General features: G+C 40.9%; 1 protein-coding gene across 1 annotated transcript; it reads left to right on the forward strand.

The window, feature by feature from the left end:
• The first annotated feature begins 609 nt into the window (after window positions 1–609).
• tmem170b (transmembrane protein 170B) lies at window positions 610–19,616 on the forward strand. Its single transcript, XM_079571093.1, has 3 exons — window positions 610–960; window positions 10,083–10,253; window positions 19,289–19,616. The coding sequence occupies exons 1-3, from the start codon at window positions 864–866 to the stop codon at window positions 19,417–19,419; spliced, it is 399 nt and encodes a 132-aa protein (XP_079427219.1). The 5' UTR covers window positions 610–863; the 3' UTR covers window positions 19,420–19,616.
• The last annotated feature ends 6,108 nt before the right edge of the window (window positions 19,617–25,724 follow it).

Here is a 25,724-nt window from a genome sequence, read left to right on the forward strand (position 1 = left end):
GTGTGTGGGCGGGGCCACAGAGGCACAGAGGCAGAACCACGGGCAGAACTGATGAGGTTTTGTGGACGCCGTGGACACACTCTCCTCCAACCACAAAATATCAAATGAAGTTGCTGCGTGAAACCAGTAGAGGCGCTAACCCTGCGGTTTTAGACACAAAAGTGAGATTTTGAACAAGTTTGCACCAAATGTCTAACTCTATTCAACAACCATTTAGACCGTTTATCAGCAAAAAAAAAGGGATTTGGTGTTTAGTTACTCTTTAACACAACATAACATCAAACATAACATCAAAATCATATTGGGGGCCAGAGATTCTGTGCTGGAGGGCCGGATTTGGCCCCCGGGCCTGACGTTGCCTACCCCTGATCTACACTAGGGGGGGCTATACCATCTCCAGGGTGTTCCCTCCCAAAACCCTTGTTCAAAGACTGGATTTCATGAAAAACACGTTTAGGGATAAATTTAAATAAACAGCCTTTATAAAGTTGTGCAGTTGTTTCTCTTTGTTGAAAAAAAAAAAACTGCTTCACTCATGAACCGTCTCGTGCACGTGTGACGCTCGCTGACGCCGCGCGCGCACGCCGCAGCCCGCGCGTTACGTAAAGGCCAGTGCGCAGACTCCGCGCCGCTCCCTTCCGCCGCTTCATTCATAAAGCGCCGCTGTCCCTTTAACGGTGTTATGTAGCCGCGCTATCCCCGCGTCAGGACGGGCCGCGCCGCTCCGTGCCACCCCGTGCCAGCCGCGCCATGGCCCGCGCTCCGCCGCCGCCCCCCGCCGCCGTCCTGCCCGGGCCGGAGCGGATCAGGCGCCGGTGACGGGGCTGCGGAGGGAGGGGGGACCGGCCTCAGCGGGGGGAGACATGACACCGACACCGGGCCGGGACTTCTCCGTGAACCTGTCCGTGCAGCACGTGCTCAGCCTCTGGGTCCACGGCTCCACGCTGCAGCACTTCACAGGTACCGGACCGTGCGCGCGCGGGGGGGAGAGGGGGGGAGAGGGGGGGGGACCTGATGCTGGAGGGGGGTCAGTCTGTACTCAGGTTCACTAAGGCCTGGGCACCTGCTTCTATTGGCATGAGAGAAATGATGCTTTTATTCTGAGTCAGTGGAGTCAGAGCAGAGCGACACCGGGAGAGAAGAAGAGCCGCGGATTATTGTGTAAAAAAGACAGAATGTTTCTATTTGCAGACACTTTGGGAGGGTTTCTATTTGTCTGCATAATATTAAACACCAGCTGGAAGATATGGTTTAACCTCTGAACCACCAAAACTAAATGCATTCTCTCCTCTTTGCCATTGTCGTCACTTTTTATTTCCCTTATGTGTTTTTGTCACTTTTTATTACTTTATTTTTGCCTTTTTTCAGCTGGATTTTTGTCATTTTTGTGGTTGGATTTTTGTCTTTTTTTGTTGGATTTTTTCATTTTTTTTGCTAGATTTTTGTCATTTTTTTTTTTGCTAGATTTTTGTCATTTTTCTGCTGGATTTTTGTATTTTTTTTGCTGGATTTTTGTCATTTTCTTTGCTGGATTTTTGTCTTTTTTTGTTGAATTTTTGTCATTTTTCTGCTGGATTTTTGTCAGTTTTTTATTAATTTTTTGTCACTTTTTTGCTGGATTTTTGTCAGTTTTTTATTAATTTTTTGTCACTTTTTTGTTGGATTTTTGTCAATTTTTTTGCTGGATTTTTGTCCGTTTTTTATTAATTTTTTTGTCGCTTTTTCTGCTGGATTTTTGTATTTTTTTTGCTGGATTTTTGTCATTTTTGTTGTTGGATTTTTGTCATTTTTGGGCTGGATTTTTGTCTTTTTTTGCTGGATTTTTGTCTTTTTTTGCTGGATTTTTGTCAGTTTTTTATTAATTTTTTGTCACTTTTTTGTTAGATTTTTGTCATTTTTCTGCTGGATTTTTGGTTTTTTTTGCTGGATTTTTGTCACTTTTGTGTTGCTCTTTCGTCACTTTTTTGTTGAGTTTTTGTCATTTTTGCGGCTTTTTTGGTCACTTTTTAGCGCTTTTTTGTCGCCTTTTCATCCTCCTTTTTGGTTTTTTTATCGCTGTTTTGAAGAAGCTTTTAGATTTGGAGAACAGGAGAAAACATGTTCAGGTGGGAGTTAAGAGGTTAACCCCCACCTGAAGTTTGGCTTTGCCCAAATCTAAAAGCTTCTTGGAAAAAAGGTGTGAAAATAGCAACAAAACTGAGACGAAACAATGATGGAAATGTGACAAAAAAGTGAGAAAACATTGACAAAAAAGTGACGAAGAATTGATGGAAAAATGGACCAAAAAATTACAAAAATTTGACAAAAAAATTACAAAAAATGTGACAAAAAAAGACAAAAATGCAAGAAAATGTGACAAAAATGTGATTAAAATTTGACAAAAAAATGACACAAATTTGATTACAAAATTTGACAAAAAATGAAAATAAAAATGACAAAAAAGTGATGAAAAATTGGCAAAAATGTCACAAAAATGTCACAAGAAATTCACAAAAAATGGTTGAAAAAATGACAAAAATATGACAAAAAAAGACAAAAAAAAATGACAAAAATGTGAGAAAATGTGACAAAAAATGACACAAATTTGATTAAAAAATGACCAAAAAATGACCAAAAAATGTGACAAAAAATGACAAAAAAGTTACAAAAATGAGTTGAATTCCCAACAAAAAAATGATGGAAAAAAAAATCTGACGACGTGAGGAAGGTGGTTTTCCGTTCCCATGATCCTCTGCGCCGCGCCGCCATTTTGTGTGGCGTTCGACAATGTTTATGCACGACTCGCATGCAATTTTTCCTCACTTTTGTCAATGTTTTCTCACTTTTTTGTCACATTTCCATCATTGTTTTCGTCTCAGTTTTGTTGCTATTTTCACACCTTTTTTCCAGAAGCTTTTGGATTGGGGTAAAGCCAAACTGGAGAAAACGTGCTCGGTTCAGGTGGGAGTTAAGGGGTTAATTGATGACTTGTTTCAGCCCTAAAAAAATGACAAAAATGTGTTGAAAACCCAACAAAAAAGCGTCAATGTGAGAAAAAAATAATCCAGAGTTATGTCGTATATACAAACAGAGGAGCCTGAAGGCAGCCTGGTTTCCTCGACCTCCTAAAACTTGCGGCTCAGGTCAGCCCAAAGTGGCTCAGGACTAACACCTGAACACAGTTTTGTTATACAATGACAAATAAAGCACTTACTCATTTAAAAATAAAACATTTCCCACAATTTATGCCCCATGTGACACTGACCTGAGTGTCCACTTTATGAACAATGTAAGCTAGCAAACAAACGGATTTACGTTTGTTCATGTTTCAACCAAAGCTAACACGTCTCTGTGTCTTTAACCACGTTTTTTTCGTCATTTTTTCGTCATTTTTTTCTCCGATTTTTGTCATTTTTTTGCTACATTTTTGTCATTTTTGTCACATTTTTGTCATTTTTTGTCACGTTTTTTTCATTTTTTCGTCAATTTTTTCTCAAATTTTTTTCATTTTTTGTCCAATTGTTGTCATTTTTTTGTCACATTTTTGTCATTTTTTGTCACGTTTTTTTTCATTTTTTTGTAAATTTTTTCTCCAATTTTTGTCATTTTTTTGCTACATTTTTGTCATTTTTTTTGTCTTTTTTTGTCCAATTTTTGTAATTTTTTTTGTCTTTTTTTATCACATTTTTGTCATTTTTTTGTCATTTTTTTGTCACGTTTTATTTTATTTATTTTTTTCGTCAATTTTTTCTCAAATTTGTCATTTTTTGTCCAATTTTTGTCATTTTTTTGTCACATTTTTGTCATTTTTTGTCACGTTTTTTTTCATTTTTGCGTAAATTTTTTCTCAAATTTTTGTCATTTTTTTGCTACATTTTTGTCATTTTTTTTGTCTTTTTTTGTCCAATTTTTGTAATTTTTTTTGTCTTTTTTTATCACATTTTTGTCATTTTTTTTGTCAATTTTTTGTCACGTTTTTTTTTTTTTTTTTTGTCAATTTTTTCTCAAATTTTTGTCATTTTTTTGCTACATTTTTGTCACATTTTTGTCATTTTTTAAATCATATTTTTGTCTTTTTTTGTCAATTTTTGTCACGTTTTTTTTTTTTTTTTTTTCCGTCAATTTTTTCTCAAATTTTTGTCATTTTTTTGCTACATTTTTGTCACATTTTTGTCATTTTTTAAATCATATTTTTGTCTTTTTTTGTCATTTTTTTTGCTACATTTTTTGCCACTTTTTCATCAATTTTTCATCACTTTTTGTCAATGTTTTCTCACTTTGTCACATTTCCATCATTGTTTCCGTCTCACTTTTGTTGCCATTTTCTCACCTTTTTTCCAGAAGCTTTTGGACTGGGGTAAAGCCAAACTTGGAGAAAATGTGCTCTCTTCCGGTTGGAGTTAAGGGGTTAATAAGATGAAAGCTCTCACTACAAAACAACCCGACATTAAAGTTTGGGGAAAAGACATAAAAACAACATCCTCACGTCTTCAGTCCAAATGAGGAAAGGATTATTGTTAGAGACAGTGTACAGCGCCCTCTAGTGTGGCTTTAACTTGTCTCCCCTCCATGTATTTCTCTTTCTCTGCTGAGCTGCTGTGAGTTCATTCGCTCCTCGTACAAACAGCCGTCGTTCACGTCGTTCACACCAAAACCCATTTCCTGAACAAAAACACAGTGTGCCACATAAACTTCCTGCTAAGCCTCAAACTCTCTCAGCACTTTCTATTTCTGTCAGAGCATTCCTCCAGTGAAGTGACTCGCAAAAACGTCTCGCTCAGTGGTTTTAACTTTGTATTCTGCACTTCTGACTTTCACAATCAACATGTTCTCAACCTGTTTATCAATGATCATATCCTGCTCTTAAATATGACTACAATGACCATTTTGGTTTTTTTTGTCACATTTCTGTCATTTTTTCGTCCATTTTATATCACATTTTAGTCATTTTTTTGTCAATTTCTTTTTTTCATTTTTTTGTCACATTTTTGTCTTTTATTTTTTCATTTTTTGTCACATTTTCTTCATTTTTTCGTCCAATTTTTTTTTTTTGTCTTTTTTTTTGCTACATTTTAGTCAAATTTTTGTTTTGTTTTTTATCACATTTTTGGCACATTTTTTGTCATTTTTTTGTCAATTTTTTTCACGTTTTATTTTTATTTTTTCGTCAATTTTTTCTAAAAATTGTTTTCATTTTTTTGCTACATTTTAGTCACATTTTTGTCATTTTTTTATCACATTTTCGGCACATTTTTTGTCATTTTCTTGTCAATTTTTGTCACGTTTTATTTTTATTTTTTCGTCAATTTTTTCTAAAATTTGTGTCCTTTTTTGTTTCATTTTTGTCATTTTTTTTGTTACATTTTTGTCATTTTTTATAAATTTTTTGTCATTTTTTCCTCACATTTACGTCAAATTTTTTGGTCACATTTTGTCAATTTTTTGTCATTTTTTGTCACATTTTTGTCTTTTTCATTTTTTTATTTTTTCGTCATTTTTTTCTCAAATTTTTGTAATTTTTTTGCTACATTTTTTGTCGTATTTTTGTCAATTTTTTGAATTTTTTTTTTCATTTTTTGTCACGTTTTTTTTCATTTTTTTGTCACATTTTTGTCTTTTATTTTTTCATTTTTTGTCACATTTTCTTCATTTTTTCGTCAAATTTTTTTTTTTTGTCATTTTTTTTTGCTACATTTTAGTCACATTTTAGTCTTTTTTTATCACATTTTTGGCACATTTTTTGTCATTTTTTTGTCAATTTTTGTCACGTTTTATTTTTATTTTTTCGTCAATTTTTTCTAAAATTTGTGTCCTTTTTTGTTACATTTTTGTCATTTTTTTTGTTACATTTTTGTCATTTTTTATCAAATTTTTGTCATTTTTTCCTCACATTTTGTCAATTTTTTGTCACATTTTTGTCTTTTATTTTTTTCATTTTTTGTCACATTTTCTTCATTTTTCGTCAAATTTTTATTTTTCTCTTTTTTTTTGCTACATTTTAGTCACATTTTAGTCTTTTTTTTATCACATTTTTGGCACATTTTTTGTCATTTTTTTGTCACGTTTTATTTTTATTTTTTCGTCAATTTTTTCTAAAATTTGTGTCCTTTTTTTGTTACATTTTTGTCATTTTTTATCAAATTTTTGTCATTTTTTCCTCACATTTTCGTAAATTTTTTTTGTCACATTTTGTCAATTTTGTCAATTTTTTCTCAAATTTTTATCATTTTTTTTGCTACATTTTTTGTCGTATTTTTGTCAAATTTTGGAATTTTTTTTGTCATTTTTTGTCACGTTTTTTTTCATTCTTTTGCTACATTTTTGTCCATTTTTTGTATTTTTTTTGTCACATTTTGGTCGCTCAGTGGTTTTAACTTTGTATTCTGCACTTCTGACTCGCTTTCACAATTAACATTCTCTCAACCTGTTTGTCAATGATCATATCCTGCACTTAAATAAAATGACCAACGCACACCGAGGACTCTTACTCTTGTGAATGTTTAAGCTGTGCATGTCGTCGATGTTTATCCTCTTTGTGCAGATTATTTGTTGAGAAACACGAGAAGCTTAAAGAAACGGGAAGAAAGTGTGATAATTTAAACGCGAGGCTGAACTTTGGCCTCGTTTTCATGAAGAAGGAAGTTGTTTTTTATAAATAAGTTTCTGTGAGGAACAAGAGTTTGCAGACGCAGCATTTTGCAAAACGAGAGCATCAGTCAGAGCAGTTTGTGGACGGAAGGAAACGGGAAAACGAGATTATTATTTTTAATTTGGCACAATTTGGCACAGTTAGATTCCGCCTGGACTTTTTTTTTTTTTATAAAGCATGTATAACTTTAGTGTTTTGACCTACTGGCATTTTGTTGACTACAGAGAGCACACATTATATTGATTATTTCCATTTCTGTTCTTATTTGCTACAGCACAGACCGAGAAAGAGCATTTTTTGGGTTTTTCATTCAGGCTGAATTTTGATTTTTCTGTTTCAATCTAATTTTTACTCACAAACTGTCATTTTTTTTTATTTTTTTTCACTGAAACAGAAAGTCCCAAGGATAAAGTTTATTTTGGTACCAAGATTAGCCATGTACCCCTTGTAGAGGCCGAGTTAAACCCAAATAAACACATGTATAGCATGTATAGCCTAGACAAGAAAGGGTTTTAAGTTTGCTTCAGATATGTCTAAATGATGTCAAAGCCTGGATGGCCCTAAAACGGAAGTCATGGTGTTTGGACCAAGTTTCAATTTTAACCCTGTTGACTTGGAAAACCTGAATGTTTATTGTAAAGGGGAAATGGTCAGCCTTTGAGACGGTAATCCACGCCTTTGTGACCGCTCGGCTGGATTACTGTAACTCGCTTTATTTTGGGGTAAAGTCAGTCCTGTGTCTCTCGACTGCAGCTCGTACACAATGCAGCGGCGCGTCTTTTAACTGGAACATCACCCCCGTTTTATCCTCACTTCACTATCTGCCTGTGTACTATAGGATCCTTTTTAAACTGCTTCCGTTTGCTTTTAAATGTCTTAACGGTGTTGCCCGCTGTACCTCTCTGAGCTCTTACACCCGCACAAGCCTTCGTGGTCTCTCAGGTCGGCTGATCAGCTCCTCCTCAGCGTCCCAAAGACCGAACGAAAGCTCAGAGGGGATCGGGCTTTTGCCGTGGCTGCTCCAAAATTATGGAACGAGTTGCCCTTGCACATAAGACAGGCTTCTTCTGTGCCTGTTGTTAAAGCTGTTCTTAAAACGCACTTGTTCACTTTAACACAGCTTGAGTTTTTGACATTTTACCAGATTCATTTGTATTTGATGCACCTTTTGAATTGTATTTTATGTTATGTTTGACCTTTGTAGCACTTTGGTCGACTCAGTGGTTTTAAAGTGCATTATAAATAAAGTTGCCATTTGGATTCACCAATTTCTGAAGAGAATGTAAAATGATTATGTTCTCTAATTGAGGAGCTCAGAGTAGAGTCGCGGCTCCTTCATGTCTAGAGGAGCAGCTGAGGTGACTCGGGCATCTGTTCCGGGTACCTCCTGGTCGCCTCCTGCGGGAGGTGTTCCAGGCATGTCCTAGTGGGACAAGGCCTCGTGGAAGACCCAGGACACGCTGGTGGGACTATGTCTCCGAGCTGGCCTGGTGTCGCCTCAGGGTCAGAACAGCTGGAGGAGGTGTGTGTGGATCGGGAAGTCTGGGCATCTCTGCTGAGACTGCTGCCCCCGCGACCCGGTCCTGGATGGATGGAGGGAGGGAGGGAGGGAGGGAGGGAGGGAGGAAGGAAGGAAGGAAGGAAGGAAGGAAGGGTAGACGGATGGATGGATGGACGGATGGATGGACGAATGGATGGGTAGACGGATGGATGGGTAGACGGATGGATAGATGGATGGATAGATGGGTAGATGGATGGATGGATGGGTGGATGGATGGATGGATGGATGGATGGGTGGGTGGATGGATGGGTGGATGGATGGATGGATGGGTAGATGGATGGATGGATGGGTAGATGGATAGACGAATGGATGGGTAGATGGATGGATGGATGGATGGATGGATGGATGGGTAGATGGATGGATGGATGGGTAGATGGATGGATGGATGGATGGGTAGATGGATAGACGAATGGATGGGTAGATGGATGGATGGATGGGTAGATGGATAGACGAATGGATGGGTAGATGGATGGATGGATGGATGGATGGGTAGATGGATGGATGGATGAATGGATGGGTGGGTGGATGGATGGATGGATGGGTAGATGGATGGATGGGTGGGTGGATGGATGGATGGATGGATAGACGAATGGATGGATGGATGGATAGACGAATGGATGGATAGACGAATGGATGGATGGATGGGTAGATGGATGGGTGGATGGATGGAGTTGCACAGCCCAGTTTTAGCACAAATGTAAACGTAGCGGCTCGTTTTTCTGACCAAACATTGTCCGAACGGCCCAGAGCAGCTCATTGTTCCCATCGTTCCAGACACGAACCTCTGTTATTCTCTGACGCGACTCGCTGATGGCTCTGGGTCAAACCTAAACCTACCCGCTGAGTGAGTCATTACAGGTTAAACTGCTGACGATTCTTGCCAAAAATCCAGAATGCTGCCACGTTCATGATCTCAAACCTATTTACTGATTATGTGCTTCATGTTCTCCGCATGAACAAAGCTCTGACCTGTTCCTTTGGCTTTGGGATTTAAATGAGAACTGTCGTTAACGTGTTTTCAGTCCCTTCTTTGACTTTTATTTACTTATATTTAGTCTTTAGGGGTCGAACAGGAGATTTGTCAATTTTAGTCTAATTCATGACGTTTAATTTTGTTTCATCGACCTGGTCATTGGATGTATTTGTGTTTCCTGCAGAGATGTGGTACTGGGTGTTCCTGTGGACGCTCTTCTCGTCTCTGCTCCTGTGTTGTCTGTATTGACCTGATGGTTGGATGTGTTTCCTGCAGAGATGTGGTACTGGGTGTTGCTGTGGACGCTCTTCTCGTCTCTGCTCCTGTGTTGTCTGTATTGACCTGATGGTTGGGTCTGTTTCCTGCAGAGATGTGGTACTGGGTGTTCCTGTGAACGCTCTTCTCGTCTTTGCTCCTGTGTTGTCTGTATTGACCTGATGGTTGGGTGTGTTTCCTGCAGAGATGTGGTACTGGGTGTTCCTGTGGACGCTCTTCTCGTCTCTGCTCCTGTGTTGTCTGTATTGACCTGAAGGTTGGATGTGTTTCCTGCAGAGATGTGGTACTGGGTGTTCCTGTGGACACTCTTCTCGTCTCTGCTCCTGTGTTTTCTGTATTGACCAGATGGTTGGGTGTGTTTCCTGCAGAGATGTGGTACTGGGTGTTCCTGTGGACACTCTTCTCGTCTCTGCTCCTGTGTTTTCTGTATTGACCAGATGGTTGGGTGTGTTTCCTGCAGAGATGTGGTACTGGGTGTTCCTGTGGTCGCTCTTCTCATCTCTGCTCCCGTGTTGTCTGTATTGACCTGGTGGTTGGATGTGTTTCCTGCAGAGATTTGGTACTGGGTGTTCCTGTGGACGCTCTTCTCATCTCTGCTCCCGTGTTGTCTGTATTGACCTGATGGTTGGGTGTGTTTCCTGCAGAGATGTGGTACTGGGTGTTCCTGTGGACGCTCTTCTCGTCGCTCTTCGTGCACAGCGCTGTGGGGCTGCTCATGTTCGTGATGCTGCAGAGACACAAACGCGGGCGGCTCATCACGCTGGTCCTGATCTCCGTGGGCTTCCTCGCCTCGCTGTCCGGAGCCGTCATCACCAGTGAGTGACTAAACCTCCTCTCAAAGTCCTCTGTCTCTACATCTAAAGGTCTCCTCTCACACTAATGTCCTGTCTCTACATCTAAAGGTCTCCTCTCACACTAAAGTCCTCTGTCTACATCTAAAGGTCTCCTCTCACACTAATGTCCTCTGTCTCTACATCTAAAGGTCTCCTCTCACACTAAAGTCCTGTCTCTACATCTAAAGGTCTCCTCTCACACTAAAGTCCTCTGTCTCTACATCTAAAGGTCTCCTCTCACACTAAAGTCCTCTGTCTACATCTAAAGGTCTCCTCTCACACTAATGTCCTCTGTCTCTACATCTAAAGGTCTCCTCTCACACTAAAGTCCTCTGTCTCTACATCTAAAGGTCTCCTCTCACACTAAAGTCCTCTGTCTCTACATCTAAAGGTCTCCTCTCACACTAAAGTCCTGTCTCAACATCTAAAGGTCTCCTCTCACACTAAAGTCCTCTGTCTCTACATCTAAAGGTCTCCTCTCACACTAAAGTCCTCTGTCTCTACATCTAAAGGTCTCCTCTCACACTAAAGTCCTCTGTCTCTGCATCTAAAGGTCTCCTCTCACACTAAAGTCCTGTCTCTACATCTAAAGGTCTCCTCTCACAGTAAAGTCCTCTGTCTCTACATCTAAAAGTCTCCTCTCACACTAAAGTCCTCTGTCTCTACATCTAAAGGTCTCCTCTCACACTAATGTCCTGTCTCTACATCCAAAGGTCTCCTCTCACACTAAAGTCCTCTGTCTCTACATCTAAAGGTCTCCTCTCACACTAATGTCCTGTCTCTACATCTAAAGGTCTCCTCTCACACTAAAGTCCACTGTCTCTACATCTAAAGGTCTCCTCTCACACTAAAGTCCTCTGTCTCTTCATCTAAAGGTCTCCTCTCACACTAAAGTCCTCTGTCTCTTCATCTAAAGGTCTCCTCTCACACTAATGTCCTCTGTCTCTACATCTAAAGGTCTCCTCTCACACTAATGTCCTCTGTCTCTTCATCTAAAGGTCTCCTCTCACACTAATGTCCTCTGTCTCTACATCTAAAGGTCTCCTCTCACACTAATGTCCTCTGTCTCTGCATCTAAAGGTCTCCTCTCACACTAATGTCCTGTCTCTACATCTAAGGTCTCCTCTCACAGTAAAGTCCTCTGTATCAACATCTAAAGGTCTCCTCTCACACTAAAGTCCTCTGTCTCTACATCTAAAGGTCTCCTCTCACACTAAAGTCCTCTGTCTACATCTAAAGGTCTCCTCTCACACTAATGTCCTCTGTCTCTACATCTAAAGGTCTCCTCTCACACTAAAGTCCTGTCTCAACATCTAAAGGTCTCCTCTCACACTAAAGTCCTCTGTCTCTACATCTAAAGGTCTCCTCTCACACTAAAGTCCTCTGTCTCTACATCTAAAGGTCTCCTCTCACACTAAAGTCCTCTGTCTCTGCATCTAAAGGTCTCCTCTCACACTAAAGTCCTGTCTCTACATCTAAAGGTCTCCTCTCACACTAAAGTCCTCTGTCTCTACATCTAAAGGTCTCCTCTCACACTAATGTCCTGTCTCTACATCCAAAGGTCTCCTCTCACACTAAAGTCCTCTGTCTCTACATCTAAAGGTCTCCTCTCACACTAAAGTCCTCTGTCTCTACATCTAAAGGTCTCCTCTCACACTAATGTCCTCTGTCTCTACATCTAAAGGTCTCCTCTCACACTAAAGTCCTCTGTCTCTACATCTAAAAGTCTCCTCTCACACTAAAGTCCACTCTCTACATCTAAAGGTCTCCTCTCACACTAATGTCCTCTGTCTCTACATCCAAAGGTCTCCTCTCACACTAAAGTCCTCTGTCTCTACATCTAAAGGTCTCCTCTCACACTAAAGTCCTCTGTCTCTACATCTAAAGGTCTCCTCTCACACTAATGTCCTCTGTCTCTACATCTAAAGGTCTCCTCTCACACTAAAGTCCACTGTCTCTACATCTAAAGGTCTCCTCTCACACTAAAGTCCTCTGTCTCTTCATCTAAAGGTCTCCTCTCACACTAAAGTCCTCTGTCTCTTCATCTAAAGGTCTCCTCTCACACTAATGTCCTCTGTCTCTACATCTAAAGGTCTCCTCTCACACTAATGTCCTCTGTCTCTGCATCTAAAGGTCTCCTCTCACACTTAAGTCCTCTGTCTCTGCATCTAAGGTCTCCTCTCACACTAATGTCCTGTCTCTACATCTAAGGTCTCCTCTCACAGTAAAGTCCTCTGTATCAACATCTAAAGGTCTCCTCTCACACTTAAGTCCACTGTCTCTACATCTAAAGGTCTCCTCTCACACTTAAGTCCTCTGTCTCTACATCTAAAGGTCTCCTCTCACACTTAAGTCCTCTGTCTCTACATCTAAAGGTCTCCTCTCACACTTAAGTCCTCTGTCTCTACATCTAAAGGTCTCCTCTCACAGTAAAGTCCTGTCTCTACATCTAAAGGTCTCCTCTCACACTTAAGTCCACTGTCTCTACATCTAAAGGTCTCCTCTCACACTTAAGTCCTCTGTCTCTACATCTAAAGGTCTCCTCTCACACTAAAGTCCTCTGTCTCTACATCTAAAGGTCTCCTCTCACACTAAAGTCCTCCGTCTTTACATCTAAAGGTCTCCTCTCACACTAATGTCCTCTGTCTCTACATCTAAAGGTCTCCTCTCACACTTAAGTCCTCTGTCTCTACATCTAAAGGTCTCCTCTCACACTAAAGTCCTCTGTCTCTACATCTAAAGGTCTCCTCTCACACTAATGTCCTCCGTCTTTACATCTAAAGGTCTCCTCTCACACTAATGTCCTCTGTCTCTACATCTAAAGGTCTCCTCTCACACTAAAGTCCTGTCTCTACATCTAAAGGTCTCCTCTCACACTAATGTCCTGTCTCTACATCTAAAGGTCTCCTCTCACACTAAAGTCCTCTGTCTCTACATCTAAAGGTCTCCTCTCACACTTAAGTCCTCTGTCTCTACATCTAAAGGTCTCCTCTCACACTAATGTCCTGTCTCTACATCTAAAGGTCTCCTCTCACACTAATGTCCTGTCTCTACATCTAAAGGTCTCCTCTCACACTAAAGTCCTGTCTCTACATCTAAAGGTCTCCTCTCACACTAAAGTCCTCTGTCTCTACATCTAAAGGTCTCCTCTCACACTAAAGTCCTCTGTCTCTACATCTAAAGGTCTCCTCTCACACTAATGTCCTGTCTCTACATCTAAAGGTCTCCTCTCACACTAAAGTCCACTGTCTCTACATCTAAAGGTCTCCTCTCACACTAAAGTCCTGTCTCTACATCTAAAGGTCTCCTCTCACACTAATGTCCTCTGTCTCTATATCTAAAGGTCTCCTCTCACACTAAAGTCCACTGTCTCTACATCTAAAGGTCTCCTCTCACACTAATGTCCTCTGTCTCTATATCTAAAGGTCTCCTCTCACACTAAAGTCCTCTGTCTCTACATCTAAAGGTCTCCTCTCACACTAAAGTCCACTCTCTACATCTAAAGGTCTCCTCTCCCACTAAAGTCCTCTGTCTCTACATCTAAAGGTCTCCTCTCACACTAATGTCCTCTGTCTCTACATCTAAAGGTCTCCTCTCACACTAATGTCCTCTGTCTCTACATCTAAAGGTCTCCTCTCACACTAAAGTCCTCTGTCTCTACATCTAAAGGTCTCCTCTCACACTAATGTCCTCCATCTCTACATCTAAAGGTCTCCTCTCACACTAATGTCCACTGTCTCTACATCTAAAGGTCTCCTCTCACACTAAAGTCCTCTGTCTCTACATCTAAAGGTCTCCTCTCACACTTAAGTCCACTGTCTCTACATCTAAAGGTCTCCTCTCACACTAAAGTCCTCCGTCTCTACATCTAAAGGTCTCCTCTCACACTTAAGTCCACTGTCTCTACATCTAAAGGTCTCCTCTCACACTAATGTCCTCTGTCGCTACATCTAAAGGTCTCCTCTCACACTAATGTCCTGTCTCTACATCTAAAGGTCTCCTCTCACACTAAAGTCCACTGTCTCTGCATCTAAAGGTCTCCTCTCACTAAAGTCCTCTGTCTCTACATCTAAAGGTCTCCTCTCACACTAATGTCCTCTGTCTCTGCATCTAAAGGTCTCCTCTCACACTAAAGTCCTCCGTCTTTACATCTAAAGGTCTCCTCTCACACTAAAGTCCTCTGTCTCTGCATCTAAAGGTCTCCTCTCACACTAAAGTCCTCTGTCTCTACATCTAAAGGTCTCCTCTCACACTAATGTCCTCTGTCTCTACATCTAAAGGTCTCCTCTCACACTAATGTCCTCTGTCTCTACATCTAAAGGTCTCCTCTCACACTAAAGTCCTCTGTCTCTGCATCTAAAGGTCTCCTCTCACACTAAAGTCCTCTGTCTCTACATCTAAAGGTCTCCTCTCACACTAATGTCCTCTGTCTCTACATCTAAAGGTCTCCTCTCACACTAATGTCCTCTGTCTCTACATCTAAAGGTCTCCTCTCACACTAATATCCTGTCTCTACATCTAAAGGTCTCCTCTCACACTAAAGTCCACTCTCTACATCTAAAGGTCTCCTCTCACACTAAAGTCCACTCTCTACATCTAAAGGTCTCCTCTCACACTAATGTCCTGTCTCTACATCTAAAGGTCTCCTCTCACACTAAAGTCCTCTGTCTCTACATCTAAAGGTCTCCTCTCACACTAAAGTCCTCTGTCTCTACATCTAAAGGTCTCCTCTCACACTAAAGTCCACTGTCTCTACATCTAAAGGTCTCCTCTCGCACTAATGTCCTCCGTCTCTACATCTAAAGGTCTCCTCTAACACTAATGTCCTGTCTCTACATCTAAAGGTCTCCTCTCACACTAATGTCCTCCGTCTCTACATCTAAAGGTCTCCTCTCACACTAAAGTCCTCCGTCTCTACATCTAAAGGTCTCCTCTCACACTAAAGTCCTCTGTCTCTACATCTAAAGGTCTCCTCTCACACTAATGTCCTCTGTCTCTACATCTAAAGGTCTCCTCTCACACTAAAGTCCACTGTCTCTACATCTAAAGGTCTCCTCTCACAGTAATGTCCTCTGTCTCTACATCTAAAGGTCTCCTCTCACACTAAAGTCCACTGTCTCTACATCTAAAGGTCTCCTCTCACACTAAAGTCCTGTCTCTACATCTAAAGGTCTCCTCTCACACTAAAGTCCTCTGTCTCTACATCTAAAGGTCTCCTCTCACACTAAAGTCCTGTCTCTACATCTAAAGGTCTCCTCTCACACTAAAGTCCTCTGTCTCTACATCTAAAGGTCTCCTCTCACACTAAAGTCCTGTCTCTACATCTAAAGGTCTCCTCTCACACTAAAGTCCTCTGTCTCTACATCTAAAGGTCTCCTCTCACACTAATGTCCTCTGTCTCTACATCTAAAGGTCTCCTCTCACACTAATGTCCTCTGTCTCTACATCTAAAGGTCTCCTCTCACACTAAAGTCCTGTCTCTACATCTAAAGGTCTCCTCTCACACTAAAGTCCTCTGTCTCTACATCTAAAGGTCTCCTCTCACACTAAAGTCCACTGTCTCTACATCTAAAGGTCTCCTCTCACACTAAAGTCCTCTGTCTCTACATCTAAAGGTCTCCTCTCACACTAAAGTCCTCTGTCTCTACATCTAAAGGTCTCCTCTCACACTAAAGTCCTCTGTCTCTACATCTAAAGGTCTCCTCTCACAGTAATGTCCTCTGTCTCTACATCTAAAGGTCTCCTCTCACACTAAAGTCCTCTGTCTCTACATCTAAAGGTCTCCTCTCACACTAATGTCCTCTGTCTCTACATCTAAAGGTCTCCTCTCACACTAAAGTCCTGTCTCTGCATCTAAATGTCTCCTCTCACACTAAAGTCCTGTCTCTGCATCTAAATGTCTCCTCTCACACTAAAGTCCTCTGTCTTTACATCTAAAGGTCTCCTCTCACACTAAAGTCCTCTGTCTTTACATCTAAAGGTCTCCTCTCACACTAAAGTCCTCTGTCTCTACATCTAAAGGTCTCCTCTCACACTAATGTCCTCTGTCTCTGCATCTAAAGGTCTCCTCTCACACTAATGTCCTCTGTCTCTACATCTAAAGGTCTCCTCTCACACTAATGTCCTGTCTCTGCATCTAAAGGTCTCCTCTCACACTAAAGTCCTCTGTCTCTACATCTAAAGGTCTCCTCTCACACTAAAGTCCTCTGTCTCTGCATCTAAAGGTCTCCTCTCACACTAATGTCCTCTGTCTCTACATCTAAAGGTCTCCTCTCACACTAAAGTCCTCTGTCTCTACATCTAAAGGTCTCCTCTCACACTAAAGTCCTCTGTCTCTACATCTAAAGGTCTCCTCTCACACTAATGTCCTCTGTCTCTACATCTAAAGGTCTCCTCTCACACTAATGTCCTGTCTCTGCATCTAAAGGTCTCCTCTCACACTAAAGTCCTCTGTCTCTACATCTAAAGGTCTCCTCTCACACTAAAGTCCTCTGTCTTTACATCTAAAGGTCTCCTCTCACACTAAAGTCCTCTGTCTCTACATCTAAAGGTCTCCTCTCACACTAAAGTCCTCTGTCTTTACATCTAAAGGTCTCCTCTCACACTAAAGTCCTCTGTCTCTACATCTAAAGGTCTCCTCTCACACTAATGTCCTCTGTCTCTACATCTAAAGGTCTCCTCTCACACTAATGTCCTCTGTCTCTACATCTAAAGGTCTCCTCTCACACTAATGTCCTCTGTCTCTACATCTAAAGGTCTCCTCTCACACTAATGTCCTCTGTCTCTACATCTAAAGGTCTCCTCTCACACTAAAGTCCTCTGTTTCTGCATCTAAAGGTCTCCTCTCACACTAAAGTCCTCCGTCTCTACATCTAAAGGTCTCCTCTCACACTAATGTCCTCTGTCTCTACATCTAAAGGTCTCCTCTCACACTAAAGTCCTCTGTTTCTGCATCTAAAGGTCTCCTCTCACACTAAAGTCCTCCGTCTCTACATCTAAAGGTCTCCTCTCACACTAAAGTCCTCTGTCTCTACATCTAAAGGTCTCCTCTCACACTAAAGTCCTCTGTCTTTACATCTAAAGGTCTCCTCTCACACTAAAGTCCTCTGTCTCTACATCTAAAGGTCTCCTCTCACACTAAAGTCCTCTGTCTCTACATCTAAAGGTCTCCTCTCACACTAAAGTCCTCTGTCTCTTCATCTAAAGGTCTCCTCTCACACTAAAGTCCTCTGTCTTTACATCTAAAGGTCTCCTCTCACACTAAAGTCCTCTGTCTTTACATCTAAAGGTCTCCTCTCACACTAAAGTCCTCTGTCTTTACATCTAAAGGTCTCCTCTCACACTAATGTCCTCTGTCTCTACATCTAAAGGTCTCCTCTCACACTAATGTCCTCTGTCTCTACATCTAAAGGTCTCCTCTCACACTAATGTCCTCTGTCTCTACATCTAAAGGTCTCCTCTCACACTAAAGTCCTCTGTCTCTACATCTAAAGGTCTCCTCTCACACTAATGTCCTCTGTCTCTACATCTAAAGGTCTCCTCTCACGCTAAAGTCCTCTGTCTCTACATCTAAAGGTCTCCTCTCACACTAAAGTCCTCTGTCTCTGCATCTAAAGGTCTCCTCTCACACTAATGTCCTCTGTCTCTACATCTAAAGGTCTCCTCTCACGCTAAAGTCCTCTGTCTCTACATCTAAAGGTCTCCTCTCACACTAATGTCCTGTCTCTACATCTAAAGGTCTCCTCTCACGCTAAAGTCCTCTGTCTCTACATCTAAAGGTCTCCTCTCACACTAATGTCCACTGTCTCTACATCTAAAGGTCTCCTCTCACACTTAAGTCCTCTGTCTCTACATCTAAAGGTCTCCTCTCACACTAATGTCCTCTGTCTCTACATCCAAAGGTTTCCAAAGGCACATTTTGTCACTTTTTATCGCTTCTTAGTCACTTTTTTGTGGCCTTTTCTTTGTCGCTTTTTTGCTACATTTTTGTTGCATTTTCGTCCTCGTTTTCGACACTGTTTTTTCGCTTTTTTTCCAAGAAACTTTTAGATTTGGGTGAAGCAAAACTGGAAAATCTTCTCGGTTCAGGTGAGGGTTAAGAGATGAAGTCAAAAAGGGCATGATACATGGCCAGTAGGTGGAGCTGTTCCCCATTACCCCTTAACTCCCACCTGAACCGAGCACATTTTCTCCAGTTTGGCTTTACCCCAGTCCAAAAGCTTCTGGAAAAAAGCTGTGAAAATAGCGACAAAACTGAGATGAAAACAATGATGGAAATGTGGCCAAAAAATTGATGAAAAAGTGGCAAAAATATCACAAGAAATTGACAAAAAATTGACGGAAAAATTACAAAAATGTGACCAAAAAATTACAAAAATGTAACAGAAATATTAAAAAAAAAATTGACAAAAAATTGTCGAAAAAATGACAAAATTGTGACAAAAAATTAACAAAAATATGATAAAAATTTGACCAAAATTTTTTAAAAATGTAACAAAAAAATGACAAAAATTTGACAAGAAATTGACGTAAAAATGTGACCAAAAAATGACAAAAAAATGAAAAAAATGTGACACAAATATGATAAAAATTTGACCAAAAAAAATACAAAAATGTAGCAAAAAAATGACTAAAATTTGATAATGGAAGAAAAAATGTGACCAAAAAATGACCAAAAAATGACAAAAATATGATAAAAATTTGACCAAAAATCTACAAAAATGTGACAAAAATTTGATAAAAAATTGACAAAAAAATGTGACAAAAAAGTGACAAAAATGAGTTGAATACCCAACAAAAAAATGATGGAAAAGAAATCATGAATGAATGATCACGTGAGGAAAAAGATCCTCTTGGTTCAGGCGGGAGTTAAGAGGTTAATGGCCCTGGACAGAAAGTTTCAGTCGATAAAGTATTCCCCAATCGTCCAGTGCCAGTGAGCTGATGCGTTTGTGAGAGTCTGGACATGTCCCTTTGACTGAATATTGAATCTCTTCTCTCTCCTGTGTGTTTTCCAGGCGCCGCCGTGGCGGGGGTTTACCGCGTGGCGGGGAAAGACATGGCGCCGATGGAGGCTCTGGTGTTCGGCGTCGGTCAGACCACCCTGTCCATCATCATCTCCTTCTCCCGCGTCCTCGCCACGCTCTGAGGCCACGCCCTGAGGCCACGCCCTGAGGCCACGCCCTGAGGCCACGCCCTGAGGCCACGCTCTGAGGCCACGCCCACCAGACTCTCCTTTACAGACTCCCTGGTGTTTCTGCAAAGGCACCGCCACCACTTTGAGGAACTTGGAGAGAATGAAGAGTCTGATTTTTGTGCCAACAGCCTTTTCTCCGCACAGACGTTCCTGGGAGGCTTCTTGTTGCACTTTTGGAGAGAAATAATCACTGCTTTTTTTAAATTATTAACATCGGTGATTCTGTATTGCGAACGAGAGCTGCTTTCGAACAACATTTGAAGGACAAAGAAAAGGTCTGTTCGTCGACAGCTTCTCTTCGCTGGACTGGAGCGGTCAGTGGCCAAAGTTCTGGAGGAGAAGACCAGCGAATGTGGGAAATACACTGGTCATTTTGTGCCAACCAGAAGAACATTTGTTTGAGTATCAGGAGAGAATGATTGAGCTCAGTTGGTTTTATTCAGGACATTGACAGACTTTGACTATGGCTGTAGGACGGACGTGTTTAGGAGCATTTCATCCAAGTCCCTAAACCAGAGGTGTCCAAACTACGGCCCACAGGCCGCCCACTTTTAATTGGCCCGTGGCAAACTCTAAAAATGTAATTGCAAAAATAGCAAAAAAAAAGCTGAACCCTCTGTATATTAACCAGAAATTATTCTTTTCATAGCAGCATAATAGCCAAAAATAGTTATTATTTATTGCTTAAAATGCACCAAAATGCTAACCTGGCAACACCATGCTGCTGTGTGCGCTCTAATCATTTCGAACTGCTCAGCAGGCTGGGGACCATGGCCCAAATTTTCGCATGGATTTGGGAACCAATCACAGAGCGAGGAGGGACGGTAAGATGATGACGCGCTATTCGACATACGGAAGCTTGTAGTTTATTTACGGATTTAATTAAAAAAGTTTATTTACGGATCCACCATGACAGCAGCAGACGCGATGGTATTTTTCGATCAAGCTTTAAAACCTTGTTCTAAATAGTTCAGCTCAAACGTTTACAGCGGGTACGTCAGACGTCATCTCATACGATGATACGATTGGCTGTGGCCTCGTGCAGACGCATGATAGACATTCGTAGCGCCCAATAAACGGCTCTGGACGATCGTAAACCACACCTCTCCTACGAGGAAATGAATTGGTGGTACCCGGACTAAACATCACTTGTGATTTTAGTCTGGCGTTAGCCAGGCTACCAAAATGCAGGAAAACGGATCTACATTTAAAAAAAAATCTCCCGGGGGAGAGCTCCCTGGACCCACCCTAGGGGACGCTCTCTCCCACCACAGTCCCCTTGAGCATAGTTAACATTTAATTTTATTTGTTAACTTTAATACAATAGAGGTGAAGTTATGTATCTGACCTTGACTGAGTGTGGCCCAGTTGTTTGTATAATTTTCTGTATGTGGCCCTCAGTGAAAAAGGTTTGGACCCCCTGCCCTAAACTATTATGTAAAGTATGAAGTTATTGCCTTTTAATGAATCTAGTATTTAATCATGTATTTATGGTAAAAAAAAAAGAGTCTTAATTGAATCTTAATTGAATTTGGACGAGATACAGAGGTGCATCAGTGCTTCTCAAGCTGTGGTCGGCAGTTCAGGCGGTACTTTGGCTCCTGAGAAGTTCATGACCAAGAGACAATTTTAATTAGGTTTGTCATAGTTTTATGAAAAAAAAAAAAAAAAAGGCATCGCTTGTTCAGCAGCTGAAAATGATCGGAAGAAAGCTCTGCTGAAACGTTATCTCTGATCAATAAATCAGTGCACTGCAAAAAGTAAATATCAAGCATTGGCTTAAATGACTTGAATTGAGGAAATGTTTCTTGTTTTGAGCGGTTTTCACTCATTTAGACACTTTTCCTCATTGGACCGAGTTTGCTTTGCTTGTTTGAGGACGTTTCAGACCAGTTCTAGGGTAAATCTCGCTTGAAATAAGAAAGTAAAACTGCCAATGAGATAAGACCAATTTTCTTTCCCCATTGGCAAAGAAAATGACCTGAAATAAGGAAGAAATGTATCGAAACGAGTCAGAAACATCTCAGAACAAGTGAAATAATCCAGGACAAATGCCCAACAACTTCTTAACTAGTCAGAACAACTAAGATTTGGATTATTATGCTCAAATTGAGATGTTTATACTGATCTAGTTAATACTTTTTGCAGTGTTGGTGCGGCTTGTATTCAGGTGCTGCTCAACAGTCCGGAATTTACAGTCAGGAAATAAGCAAAAGCAGAAGAAAATTAATCCATGTATTGATCAAAGCCACGGTCAAAGTCTGTCTTTCTTTTTTTCAGGTTTAAATGTGGAGTAACGTTTCTCTGGTTTCCTCCGTGACATTTGTGTAAACTCTGTCCTTGTTCCTCCTCAGACTTTTGACATTTTTGCTGCTAATTATCATTTTGCCTTTAGTGACTTTAGTGAACTCCGCTGACGCCGGATTTAACCCACGTTCCTTAAAGTTGCACTGAATTCTGCCTTGTTTTTTTTTTCATTCTTCGCAAAGATACAACTATTTAAAACATCGTCTATTTCAAGTCTTTTCCTTTTTCTTCCCAGAGTCTCTGGTTTGAACTGATGTAAAATGCAAAGAGAAGTTTGGAAAAATGTCCCAAGAAATCAGGCATTTTAGCAAAAAAAAATGCCGGTGAAATCCTGGAGGGACTGTTTACAGTTTTAATTTGTAATCCATGACGTATCAACAGCAACTAACCGATCACAATGAACACCCTCACTAACCTTAACTTTAACCATTAGATTAGAATTTGATTGGTACTAGGTAGGTTCCATGTAGCTAGATAACTTCTGATTAATGTCTATGCTTGTTAATCTTTCCAAATAGTCTGTAAATAGCGTCGGTGTGAGAGATTTTTTTCTGTTGTATCTGTGACCGGCCTCGTCCAAACTGGAAACCACTGGGAAACATTTAACCTGCAGCAAAGGCTGGATTCAGCGAAGTCAGAATCCACGCGTTTCTCTGGACAGTGACACAATTCCTCATTTCTGATAAACGTATTATTTCCCTTTGCACCTGCACAGCCTCAAACAAGTGTGAACGACTGGAACTTGGGACATTTTGGGACAGGTGTGATATAAGAAAGAATATAAGAAATATTTGCGTGAGTGAAATCACAGTCTGTTGGAAAAGCACTTCAGTTTATCATATCGGCTCATGCTGTAAGGCCAAACCATCTATGTAGAGCAGTCACACTGCAAAAAGTGGATTCTAAGCAAGTAAAAAATGTCTTACTATAAGAAATAAGTTCTTATTTTTTCCCGAAAAAGTAATAATGTTTTGCCGAGCAAAGTTTTCTTGAGAAAAAAAAATCTTATTTTAGGAAATAAAATCTAGCCATTTCTTGTTCAGATAAATGTGCTAAAAAAAACTAAAAAAACTACTGCTATTTTTTCTTGTAACAAAAAAGAAAAACTTTTTGAATCTTCAGTTTTAGACAAACAATATTTTTTCTTATTTTAAGAAAAAATAAAATCACAACTCCTCTTAATGTCAGAACTGCTTCTCACAGAGAGATAATACATTCCATTCTTTAAAGTGGGCGGCTCGGTGGCACAGCGGTTAGAGCCTCAGCTTCACAGCTCGAAGGTCCCGGGTTCGATTCCCACCAGGACGGGGCGTTTCTGTGTGGAGCATGTTCTCCCCGTGTCTACCACTAAAAACATGTACAATAGGTGAATCCTCCAGCAGGTGATTCTGACCATCAGCCTGGCTCCACATCATGGAGACGGGTCTCCGGGCAATACTTTCCTTAAATATTAGTGTTTATTAAGAACATTTTGCTCAAAAATGTGTGTAATTTAGAACATTTTACTTAAATCAAGCAACATTTAAGTGAAATACCCACAATTTTGCACTAAAAAAGGATGTTTTCCTTAAATTATTAAATTTTCTGAGGACGTTTTGCTTAATTCTAGCTATGTATTTGCCTAAATTTAGTGTTTCTTTCTTGTTTTATGATAGAAAAATATTCTGGAAAAGAATTCTTAGCAAGAAAAAAATGCTGACCCCACTGGCAGAATTTTTTCCGTAGAACAAAACAAAATGTCTTATTTTAAGATTTTTTTTCTTGTTTTTAGTTGGGTTTTTGCAGTGCATGATTCCATAATAAATAAATAAATCGGCTCATTGCAACACATTCACCAATGCTAACGTGGCTAGCTAACGCCCACAGCAGATTATAAATCCTCTCAGCACCTGCATCATCATTGTTTGGAAGGACATCCATCCATCCGTCAATTTTCTTCAGCTTTATCCGGGGCTGTGTCGCGGAGGCAGCGTCTCAGCAGAGATGCCCAGACTTTCCGATCGACACACACCTCCTCCAGCTGTTCTGGGGGCCCCGAGGCGACACCAGGCCGGCTCGGAGACAGAGTCCCCCGTGCACTGGGCCTCATTCCAATGGGACATGCCTGGACTTCCAGCCGGTCACACTTGAGGCTCGCCGTGCAAAGTGACCGAACACGTGTTTTGGAAATGAGGAATTGATCAAAGTCGTACAAATGTCCCTCAGAGGCTCCTGTAGATACTGTGCCATAGCTTCTTTTTGTTAATTTTGTACCGATTGAACTGAGAGTATTTATAACAACTGCCTATTTATGTGCAGAGCTCCCTGTACAGAAGCCGCGCACTGTTGGAATAAACTTTTGCAGGAAAATGATGTGGCGTCTTTTCATTTAATTGGCTTTAAAAGTTGGATGGAAAAGCGAGGGGTGCCACAAGGATCTGTGTTGGCTGTAGTCCTGTTTACTTCAGACATGCAAACACATATATGACAGACTTTCCGATCTCCATTGTGGACTCCTTCCGTTTTCTGGGCACCCCCATCACCCAGGACCTCAAATGGGAGCAAACCATCAGCTCCCTCATCAAGAAGGCCCAGCAGAGGATGTTCTTCCTGCGGCAGCTGAGGAAACTTAAGCTGCCGACCAAGATACTGGCGAAATTCTACACGGCCATCATCGAGTCCATCCTCACCTCCCCCATCTGGTTCCCCGGCGCTACGGACCGGGACAAGCACCGACTGCAGCGCATTAAGCTGCTGCTGAGAAGGTGATTGGCTGTGAGCTCCATCTCTCCAAGACCTGTTCACCTCCAGGACCCGGAGGCGTGTGGGTCAGATCACAGCTGACCCTTCTCACCCTGGACACGGACTACTCACTCCTCTCCCCTCAGGCAGGAGGCTACGGTCTATCAAGACCCATAGATCCCTCCGCCTGCTCTATTGCATATGTGGTATGTCCACACTGAGATCTGCTGCTAACACTTAATGCACATCTGTAAATACACTCACACTGTTGTCCATCCATCCATCTTCTTCCACTTTTCCGTTGCCAGGTCTGTTAGAGCTGCCCATTGCACTGGCCCCTTTGGCTCCTCCTGCAGGTGGTGGGTCCACGGAGGGACGGCCTCATGGTTCTAACTGGGCCTGTTGGTCTCTCATAAGGGGCTTCTGAACCACTCTTTTATTTTAATCTGCTTTATGCATGCCCTAGTAGTCTATAGTTTTAAAGTATTTATAGTTTATTAAAGGTGCACAACGCAAGTCTCTGAGTTTTCGCAGAACTATGCCCCCTTTGGCGAAAATCGGAACTGCACTCAGAGTTGTGCACGCTCCTGGACCACACGCACGCTTGCACGAGCACGAGCCGATCAGAACCAAAGGAGCGTCATTCGTGATTGCACAAATCTTTTGTTGAGAGTCGTAATGTCTTCAGAGGTAAGAAAGTTATTTTGAATTATGTGAAAAGATTTTGCATTTCAGTAAACAAGATTGATGTTTGAGAGGAAAAACGGGGGTAGGAGAAAGGTAAAATAAATAAATAATAATAATCCCATTTCTACCCGTTTTGTGTGTTCACTGATGATTGGATTATAATTGTAATGCGTTCATGAATAATATAAATTATTACTTAGTATAAAATTAAATAATAATAATCAGTGAGTGACACACCAAATACCTTATTAGTTGGTCAACAAAGTAGACTGAAATATAACGTTACCATCTGGGCTAAAACATCCTGATCCTCCGAATATTTGTGAGGGTTTAGCTTGTTTTATTGATCTGCTTAGTAGCATATTCCAACAGCAATATATCCTTATTAGACAGTAATTTGATATACATTTATCTGTGAAATGTGCTAATACTTTTCAACTACTGTACCAGGGCAGTGTATGTAACGGCCAAAAGTCACTAGTTTATACATTTAGAAGAGGAAAAAAGGCTCCCCATACACATAACATGGAATTAATTCACAC

Source organism: Gobius niger (genome assembly GCF_951799975.1).
Source record: "Gobius niger genome assembly, chromosome: 14".
In the NCBI taxonomy this organism is placed as follows: Eukaryota; Metazoa; Chordata; class Actinopteri; order Gobiiformes; family Gobiidae; genus Gobius; species Gobius niger.